The 9991-nt window shown below is 48.0% G+C and overlaps 2 protein-coding genes across 2 annotated transcripts; both read right to left on the bottom strand.

Moving 5' to 3' along the window:
* Positions 1–20: 20 nt before the first annotated feature.
* Positions 21–1575, bottom strand: si:ch211-284o19.8 (protein lifeguard 1). The gene is made up of 5 exons (XM_068748477.1): positions 1324–1575; positions 909–1109; positions 669–797; positions 427–570; positions 21–155 (listed from the first exon to the last, which is right to left on the bottom strand). The coding sequence occupies exons 1-5, from the start codon at positions 1573–1575 to the stop codon at positions 21–23; spliced, it is 861 nt and encodes a 286-aa protein (XP_068604578.1).
* A 4230-nt stretch (positions 1576–5805) lies between these two features.
* zgc:66427 (uncharacterized protein LOC406256 homolog) lies at positions 5806–8919 on the bottom strand. The gene is made up of 5 exons (XM_068749293.1): positions 8388–8919; positions 7714–7809; positions 7478–7583; positions 7017–7117; positions 5806–5874 (listed from the first exon to the last, which is right to left on the bottom strand). The coding sequence occupies exons 1-4, from the start codon at positions 8917–8919 to the stop codon at positions 7060–7062; spliced, it is 792 nt and encodes a 263-aa protein (XP_068605394.1). The 3' UTR covers positions 5806–5874; positions 7017–7059.
* Positions 8920–9991: the final 1072 nt, after the last annotated feature.

The raw sequence follows: 9991 nt of genomic DNA, 5'->3' as shown, positions 1-9991 counted from the left end.
CTTGTGCTGCGTGCACTGTTTCATCTCCTTCCCAGCAGACAGAGGAAGATGAGGACGACGTCCATGTAGATCATGAGAGCAGCGTTGACGTATTCCTCTGGATCCAGGCGGTGACTCATCAGCCCCATCAGCAGCTGACAGTCGATCACCAGGAACTGAGGGATCAGGACAGGGGGGCCGGTTAAAGCATTACCAATAGGGAATCAGCAGGGGGGGGGGGGGGCTTGATCTCTAGGTAAATGGTATCAGAAAAAATACATTCTGATGATACCCTAAAACACATTCTAGGTTTCTAAGTAATAAAACCACAATTAGTGTATCGGTAGAAATAGTTTCTGTTCTGTTTTACGAGGGAACTGAAAGCCTGAAGCCTTCACACACATCTTCAGACATCTGATTTTATATATATATATATTATTTCCTTACCAGTGAATACAACAGGGCACCCAGACATCCATAGGCGATTTCAGCAACGTAGGAGTAATAGAAGGCGCTGAAGACCCCGAACAGGACCAGGTCCACCAGCAGGATCATCAGAACACCAGACAGAAGAGTGAAGTCAAAACGGGCCTACGGAGAACAGCGGCAGCGCGTTTAGCTTTTACTTTTACTTCTTTTTACTCTTGTAATAGTTCTCAATCCCTTGGATTTTGGAATGCAGCGCCGACCTGTGCTGAGAATCCAATGATTGTGAAAGTAATGGCCAGCGTTGTTCCCATGGTGATGACAACAGCTATGGTGTCATGGAAGGAGGCGACGGTTCCCACCATGTAGGACAAGCTCAGAGTGACCACAACCTGCACATGAAATTCAACCTTGAAATACAATTCTAATTTATTTATTAAAAAAGAAATGTTGCTCTGATTCCAAAGTCAAAGTGTCAAGAATGTTTTAAAAAAACAACTCGCCAGTCCCACAAGGTTCCAGGGGTGACGGCGACTGAAGGACCTGCAGCAGCTGAGTGCGATGACAACGATGGCGAAGATGATGAAGGAGCTGAGGTAGGCCCACAGGTTGATCTGCACTGCACGCTTGACCACGCTGGAGAAGGTAAACGCACACACCACGCTGAAAGTGAAGAGCAGCTGAAGAGCCAGGATGCTGAAGACCTGTGCAAAGAGGCCCCAGCAGCTGTCAGGATTTAGAATCATTTCTTTTATGCATAAAAGGATGGTTATTTATTTATTACAACCTTACTAGATTATTGATCAATTCCCAAAAATGGACTTACCTTCATGAACTACAGCTGATCTAACTTCAGAGAAAGTTGTGTTTTTTTCAAATGCGTGATAGACGGATATCCCTGATCAGCGTTGCACAAACCTTTCTGACAAACCCTCTCCTCACGCTCTTGTCATAAAAAGATGATGAGGTGATGAGGGGAGTCGTGTCCGATGGAGCCTCTGGACAAATGTCCCGAAAAGACTCATAACCAGCAGCAGGCTGAGAGCAACTCGTGTCCACTTTGTGTGGAGGTCGCTGCTCCTGGTAGGAGTAGGACGGAGGCGGTGAGGTGGAGTCGTAACCAGGAGGAGCGGCCTCCGTCTCTGTGAGGACGTCCGCTGTGTCCGACATTCTGGAGGAGAGCATTTAGTCATTGTTTATTAGATTTTATCACATTGAGTCTGTGGAGTATTTGTCATTGACAAATACTATTTATCTTAAACACATTGTGTCCACACATCTACCACACGCTGCCTTTAGTTACACCTGTTTATTCAAAAAAAGAGCCGTTTGTGACTGAGAAATGACAAAATCGACATTCTTACACAGCTTTTCTATTTGTTTAGAGCTGACTGCTAAAATGAAAGAGCTTTTGTTCATAGTGGGGGGGGGGGGGGTATGCCAACTCCTGATGGATTCTGGCTCTACTTATAACACAGTTACACACCACCCCTCTGGCCTGATCATTCATTTTTGTCTCCGCCTCCTTCCAATAGGTTGTAGCTGATCAGTAATCAGTGGCTACAAAGAGGGCGAAGGGACAGCAGCTCTGGTCTCTGGTCTCATCCTGACCTGTTGCCGTGGAAACCTCGGTTGTAACACTCACCAATAAATGAACAGTTCTCACCTTCATCAATAGTGAACATGTCTCTCTTGTGGTTTTATATTTTGTGAAACACTCACGCTGCTGACTCGTTTCTCAGAAACGGACTGAACTTCAGGAAGTAAAACTTGAGCAGTTGGGCCTCTTCTCTCGTGTCAGCAGACAGAGGACAACCGCTTCAGCAGAGAGGACAACCGCTTCAGCAGACAGAGGACAACCGCTTCAGCAGACAGAGGACAACCGTTTCAGCAGACAGAGGACAACCGCTTCAGCAGAGAGGACAACCGTTTCAGCAGAGAGGACAACCGTTTCAGCAGACAGAGGACAACCGTTTCAGCAGACAGAGGACAACCGCTTCAGCAGACAGAGGACAACCGTTTCAGCAGACAGAGGACAACCGCTTCAGCAGAGAGGACAACCGTTTCAGCAGAGAGGACAACCGTTTCAGCAGACAGAGGACAACCGCTTCAGCAGACAGAGGACAACCGCTTCAGCAGAGAGGACAACCGCTTCAGCAGAGAGGACAACCGTTTCAGCAGACAGAGGACAACCGCTTCAGCAGACAGAGGACAACCGCTTCAGCAGACAGAGGACAAACGTTTCGGTTTGTCATTTTATAGAAAAATAGAAGTCTTGGACTCATTCACTCTCTGGAAGTCAGGGTCCCCCATAATAAACCAGAAATTTGAATCCATGGTTGAAAACATGTTTGCGTTACAATGAGCCCCCCCCCCAAAAAAAGACATATTGTTGCTAGAAATATGAACAATGCCAGAGAACCAAGACAGCTGGAGGTCGTTCATTGGTTTGTTTGTTGTCAGTGTGAAAGAATGTCCTTAAATTCCTTTAAAAACAAATAAACCTTGTTAGGTTCATAAAACATTCCCGACACTAAAGGGTCAGCCCACATAAAGACATTCCAAAAGTAGACACTAGTAAATTAAATGGAAACATATATTTACTTTTCATCTGGACTAAAAGACCCTTTAATATCCTGCTGTAATTACTACCGGTACAACAAGCACAGTATATAAGATGAGGTCGACAGTAAGATAACATTGTTGACAACAATTGAGAGTAAAGAGTAGTTTCTGCTTACTTCTGCTTGGATTCCAGAAGTGTCTGAGACCAACGGTCCAATGGCACGGTGCCGGGAGGAGGCAGAACAAAACACTTTATTCTGCCGACCTGATGTGGAGTTTCACTTCCCGTCAGCGAGACGGGGAGGCTCAGAGTTTGGAAATTGGAAACACCATTATTACTCCACTTCGTGTGAGGCTGTCCGTGTGAGGTCCGGGGACTTCCGAGGTGACTCGGGTCAGTCTGGCACGGTCCAGTTCTCAGAACACGCTCGCTTTCTGCGTGAGAAGCAACATTAAATAAACTTGGACATAACCTGAAATGTAATGTGTTACTAAGGATCGGTGTCAGCTGTTGCTAGGCAGAAGTTCTTTAAGTTTGCAGACTCGACTCGGGATGTTTTCATGAATCCAAACTGAAGGTGAAACTAAAATGAAATTTCAGTCCATCTGTGATATCACTGTTCAGCAACACAGTTTTACATCCGTCTCGTGCTCAGACACGAAGTAACAGCTGATTTTTAAAAAGGCCACTCAGTTTCTGTTGTGAACAACAAACGTCAAAAAAAAAAGTTTGAAATTATGTCACAAAGATTTGTGCAACACATTTGTAAAGTTAGTGTGTCAAGTGGAAAATAATGTTTCGTATCTTGAGCTCTCACTGAACGGCACAAAAAAGCCACACAAATCAATCACTGACACTTAAACACAAAACACTTCGCACGCATATTTATTGTAAAAAATACATATAAAACAATTTCTGAGACATACAAAAGGTTGGCGCTTAGAAACAGTATATTGAACAGACGAAGACCAAGCCATGTTTTTCTTGAATTGCAGTACCGGTACATATTTACAATTTAATAAATAAAATGTAAATTCGTTTTTACACCAGAGAAAAGGCAGATTGTCCGTATCTTGATGATGCAGATACAGCTGTGGTGACATTCTCGTCAGATACTTCGGCGCGTGGGGGATCAATGGCCTCAATGGATTTATGGGAATTCATACAAAATAGCATCCATGGTTGGCGAGGAGCGAGTTTACTCCGAGCGTTTAGTTAGCATCGCTAACAACCCAGGTATTGCACCACACAGCTTAGAAGGGGTAAGCGAGTAAAACAGTACCACCCCCACCCAAACACACGCAGCCCCTCCCAGTCAAAGTAGACGACATCATAACTTATCACAACAAACGAACACCTAATAATCAATGCAGCTCGCTCTCCACGCTCCCACAAAATGCCCCCAAAGCACAGACTTTTGGCAATGTTTCAATTCAATACATAAAAGATAAACGTGCACAGGCCTGACCTCTAGTGGTGGGACTCGTCATAGCACCTTAAACTGCAGAACACCAGAACCAGAACAGTGCGTGAGTGTGTGTGTGTGTGCGGGGTGGGGGCGTGGGCAGCGGTAAACCTGACCTCTAAATTGATCCACACTGCTCTCAAACACAGATTGGAACACCCAATCACCTTTTGATCAGGCAGCAGAAGCAACGAATTCCTGTTTCTGTCTCTTCCCAGTTTGCCCCGACAGCAGGCAGCCTCCGTTTAGCAGTGGTACTTATTGTGCTTCCACCTCAGTCACAAAAACACGAGAAACACCTGCAGAGGCAATCGACACACGGAAGGTAAAGGAACGCCGTCGTTCACAATGTCCGGAAATATCGAAAAGCATAACCCAAAAAACCAAAGAGAAGAGTTCGAGGGCGGAGCCGCTTCATTCATGAACCATCAGCTGCCCATAGCCTCGAGCAAACGCCACACGGTGCAAACATGGACCCCAAAACACACGCCTCCACGGTTCGGCATCAATATAACCCAGATGGCAAAAGCATCTCCCGGGGTCTGGTCCAAGAATCTGCCCGAGGGTGTTTGGTGGAATAGAAACCCAAAAGTCGCACTCAAAGCACAACAGGGCCGCACAAGCAGCCCTGCTGAACACCAATGCTACGTGTAACAGCAAGACTCGTAGCTAAAACCTAGCTTTAAAAAGGAACGTGAACCCGCCTGGGCCATTTACAGTCAACACACACATAAAGACACACAATACACACTCTCAGTCATATTCAGGATGGGTCGTCCCTGCTCATCTGAGCACACACCTTTCATCCCAGACCTTATAGGGGGGGGGGGGGGTATCAGCCTTGAAGGAAGAAAGTGCTCAAATTGATGCCAACGCGACCATGACCCAATGAAAAACCTCTGACCTCCCGAGCCTCTCAGCAGGTAGCAGCATGTTGAAGTCAGCGCTAATCACTCAGCTGACCTACTCAGAAAAACACTTAGATTCAACCCCCCCCCCCCCCCCCGAAATGTTTACAGGTAGGAGAAACATTCATTTAACGAAACTCTTTCTGTAAAATACTGGATAAAAAGGACCAAATGTATTCAGGAGAGGTTCCGTCACAGCCGAGAACACTTTGTTTTGTTTTGTATTACTCCCAAAGTTCAAGATCTTTCTCGGGCAAATTCCATCGTTGTGGGATCAGTTTCAGGCCAAGTCTGTAACAAAGCGGGAACCTCGTCGACTTCTGGTCCCGGTCGGGCCGGGCCCCGGACCCAGAGCATTACTGGTTAGCTGGCTGGCTTGAAATGGCCAAGACAAAAGTTCAGATGGACCGATCCAAACAGAGAGCGGTCCGGTGACACCTCCAGGAGGTTCCCCCACTGGGGGGGACAGTGGGCCTTTCATTTAAATCACACATGTTCTGTTCGGAGTTGATCGGATTCAGTGTCGTCTCCTGTAAGAGCAGAAAGAGAAGCCCAGCGTGCCGTCGTTAAAATAAAACCAGCGGCTGGTCACGGGAGTCTGGCTGAATCCAGAACGCTACAACGTCTGGAATGAAGAGAAAGAACACAATATCTGATTACAAACATCCGCAGAACATTTGATTACAGTAGTCCCTCGATATAGTTTTAATGCAATTTTTCAGATTTTTTTCTACACTTGAACGCGCCTTGAAGCGGCGAGGCGCGGTCGGAGGAACTGTGAAATACGCGCGAGTCGCTATTAATAACTTCTTATGTGTTCAACCTCGTAGGTTGATCATTAAAATTAAATTCGTCATTTCTAAAAGCTATCATGTTTATTTGTTAAGCGTTTGTTTAATAGCGCTCTTATTCTCTGTGTAAAAAGAGGCTTTTATTTTGTAGGAGCATAAACGTCACGTCCCTTTTAGGTTTTGTTTCTTCCTGTTGATACATGTAGCCGCTGCCGTTCCGCTGTGCTAAGCTATCCAGTAAAGCAGCATGAGAGGCTAAAGACAGCACGAGTAGAATATTTGTTCTTCTGCACTCCAAGCGGCTCTTTCCTCGACCTGCACGCCTTAACATTATTAACAGGAAAACGTTTACTGTACGTACTATATATTTATATTTAGTTCTGAAAACAGGTTTTGATCTTTGGTTTCATTCTATAATACTGAAACAATCTATTTAGATTAATGCCTGACTGTTAAATGTGTATAAAGTGCGTGGTGAGGGGTTTTACAGCCTTAAAACATTTATGTACATGTATAATAATAATTAAAAAAAATAAAAATTACTATACATTGCGGATTTCACTTATTGCGGGTTGTTTTTGGAATGTAACCCCCACGGTAAATGAGGGACTACTGTACAGGTAAAAACATAGATTTAGGGTATTTAATAGAATACCATCAATGAAACATTTAGGCATGCAAGTCATTGGCCAATTGATGATCAGCACTTATTAGCTGCCGCTCTGGTTCCATACTGGGATGCGCGAATATGAATATTAATCATTGTGGAGATTCCTTCCCATCACCAACACGACCACAAATTAAATTCAATGGGGTTGAAGACATGAAAACGGCAAATGAATGTCCTGACGTTCGGGGGGGGGGGGTCTCCGTTGACGTACCTGAGTCGGGTTGGTGGCGTTGCAGGAAGCATGACCGATGGAGTCAATCGAAAGGATGCTCGGGGCAGCAGGGCTTCACCTTGGACCAGGAATCAATGCAGCTGCAGGAGGAGGAACGGGGGGAGGGGTTGGAACGCCGTGACCGCACATCTGGGTCACGCCCTTTAATGCGTTTTAACATAAACAGCACGGCTTGGACACAAATGGGCGATAAAAAGAAACAAAACATCTGAAAGCAACACGTCAGCTCTCTATGAAGAAAGAATTAGAAAACAACTGTTGTGCTAGAGAACGATCGATAGTGAGCGTCACACAGGAAGACTCACCATAAAAGGGCCGAAACGCGCAGAAACGGTGAAATGTCACGAATCAGAAACCCGAACTGTAGCCAAAATGGTTTGAATCTCAGCTGCACTTCTGCGCCGCTCTTTTTATCGGAGCCGATCCGGACGACCTCTCACCTCTTATGGTAAACGCAAAGGCAAGCGAGCCTGGCAATGGTCTCCCCCTGGGTCAGATCCTCCAGGCAGATGGAACACTCGCCACTGTCTTTACCGAGCACATCCGCTGCACGCGCACACACGCGCACACACACACACACGCGCGCACACACACACACACACGCACACGCACGCACACACGGGAAGCGTTAGCGTTTGCAGCCGCTCACAGCGTCGGCGTGTTTCTAGGCTCTTACTGTTATACGGCAGAGGCGGAGACGTGAGGCAGCTCAACAGGTGATCCTCAATCCGACCCCCTGGGAAGGGCTTGGAGCAGAAAGGACAGCGGATATCTGCGCAGAGCGAAGCACAACCAGCTGAGACATGACTGACAGAGGGTGTGTGTGTGTGTGCGTGTGCGTGTGTGCGTGCGTGCGTGTGGACGGCCAGCTTAGGCCAGTGTGAGGGCTGGGTTCTAATCCCAGAGCCTGCATGGATGACGTTACCGAACCCCGAATGGTTCGTGGACCCAGCTACCTCCACGTTGGGGAGGGGGGGGGCACCCACCTTACTGTTGTCTATTCATTCACGGCCACCATTTCTGTGTATCTGACTAGAAGATGGAGACGCAGCACGCGTTTTCACTTCCGGAGTGAACTCACGGGCCGACTTTAATGCTCATTTTTGAGCTTGGATTTCCCGAGGAGACCGACCCTTTGGGGGGTGGGGGGGGGGTCGGACTGGACATCTTGATATTTAGATTGAGCCGCAACGCTCGGGGCTAACGCCGGCTCGTCGACGTTGCCACGTCCGAACATTGAACTGATGTCCGGAGACAATGAGCGGAACGTTTTCCTGCTCCAGCTGGGAGTCATGGCGCCTAAAGACGAGCTCCACGTCGAGCCCGCATCGTGTCAGCATGTCGACTTACTGCCGTGACGGTTGCTCACACGGTAAAGGCCGATCCAAGCCTCCGACACCGGCCGCTGGTGTGAGCCTCGTACCCGGGCGGACCTCGCACCGACGCTCCGTGCGGAGGAGTGTCGATTCCCGGGCAGCCGCTCGGAGAAAGTGCGTTGGGGCGTGCGGCCTGGCCCTTCTCCGGGTCCGGGTTGATGCTCCGCTCCGGCGGGGGGGTCTGGGCATCCGTTACCGTCTTCCTCGGGTCTCCCCCCCCCGCTGTTGCCGTCCGCCGGAGAGGCTTGGCTAATGTTCGGCGGGATGCTGTGGTGGTCGGCGGGGCTGCCCTCCGCGCTAGCCCCGTGCTGCCCCAGGTCCGAGTCGCTGCCCTCCTCCGACCGGCTCCGGTTGGTCTCCGTGTCCTCGAAGCTCCCAGAGAAGTCCACCATGAGACTGGTGGGCCTCGTAAAGCGGGGGCGCCTGTAGGAATCCCGCTTTGAGTCATCCTTCCCGAAGGCAGAGGGAACCGGGTCTTCCTGCAGGCGACTGGCTCTCGTCCCCATCGCTAGCGAGCTAGCTAGCTAGCTAGCTAATTCAGCAGGCTAGCCGAACTGCTTCCTCAAAGCGAAACGCCGGAGGGACAACGGGACGGGTTGTCCTCGAAACAGTCCTCAGTCCGTTAAATACCGGTCCGGAAACGTTAAAGGGCCTCGTAAATAAACTCAGCGTAGACGGAACGCCCCGCTCGGCTTTGCTCTGCCCTGCCTGGCGTGCCTGTTCTCACTGCTGCAGCGGAAATGGAGCGTTCCGCTTCCTCGTAGGAGCCGCACACAAATAGTTACGGTAAAGTCTCCCGAAGTCATAGGATCAGTAAAACTCCAGCATTAATCAGTGTTATTTTTTGTTCTTTTTAGTAAATACTATTTTAGTAAATATTATTTTAGTAAAGCTTATCTCCCCCGCCCCCCTATTGTGTCCTCTATTGACTTAAAATGCCATTAATGTAGAGCAGGGTCTCATATTCAAGCTATTACGGTAAAAGAAAAGGCCACGATAAAACCGACCAATCAGCGCTGGCGAAGCAGCTGCAAAGTATGACGACACTTACCGGAAACCAGCACCAGCTGAGCTAGCTCGATAAGCACAGAAATAGATGCCATTAAAACTCCGGAACATTAAAACAGAAAGCCCAAACACCGCGGGGACACCGAAAAGTGCGGGGACAGCGAAAAGTGCGTGATCTGCGGTGAGTTTTCCGTGCACGATGTTTGCTGACAGCGAGCCACGCCCACAAACATGTCGTTTAATGAAGTTACCGGGACATGAAGTGATGACTGTATGACATGGTGACTCGTTGCGATGTTGAAGTTGCGTTGTTTTCTTTTTTTTGACTCCATTACGGCACTCAATTATGAAAAGGCGTAAATAATTGCTTTGCTAGCTTGAAGGCCTCGCAGCACAACAAACGTCACTTCCTCGGAGAGCATCTGAGTTCATGGACATTCCCTGCTGTTTCTCACAACATAACTTCACTGCTGAGTGCTCGCTCATTGTGTTCAATATATATACAGCGATATTTTTATTTTACTTTATGGAGGCATTGTGGTTTTCCTTCATTTTGAATGGAGTCTACTG

Source organism: Brachionichthys hirsutus, chromosome 15 (assembly GCF_040956055.1).
Source record: "Brachionichthys hirsutus isolate HB-005 chromosome 15, CSIRO-AGI_Bhir_v1, whole genome shotgun sequence".
Classification (NCBI taxonomy): domain Eukaryota; kingdom Metazoa; phylum Chordata; class Actinopteri; order Lophiiformes; family Brachionichthyidae; genus Brachionichthys; species Brachionichthys hirsutus.
This window is presented reverse-complemented; position numbering and strand designations above follow the sequence as displayed.

Bases quoted from the DNA above. Each gene is read 5' to 3' on its own strand.
- si:ch211-284o19.8 (XM_068748477.1), bottom strand. From the start codon at position 1,575: ATGTCGGACACAGCGGACGTCCTCACAGAGACGGAGGCCGCTCCTCCT. The intron at 798-908 runs GCGAGTTGTTTT...TTTCATGTGCAG, and splicing joins CCTGGAACCTTGTGGGACTG to GTTGTGGTCACTCTGAGCTT. The intron at 156-426 runs GTAAGGAAATAA...CTGATCCCTCAG, and splicing joins GTGCCCTGTTGTATTCACTG to TTCCTGGTGATCGACTGTCA.
- zgc:66427 (XM_068749293.1), bottom strand. From the start codon at position 8,919: ATGGGGACGAGAGCCAGTCGCCTGCAGGAAGACCCGGTTCCCTCTGCC. The intron at 7,584-7,713 runs GTAAGAGCCTAG...GTGCGCGTGCAG, and splicing joins TCCGCCTCTGCCGTATAACA to CGGATGTGCTCGGTAAAGAC. The intron at 7,118-7,477 runs GTGAGAGGTCGT...CTCCTCCTGCAG, and splicing joins CTTTGCGTTTACCATAAGAG to CTGCATTGATTCCTGGTCCA.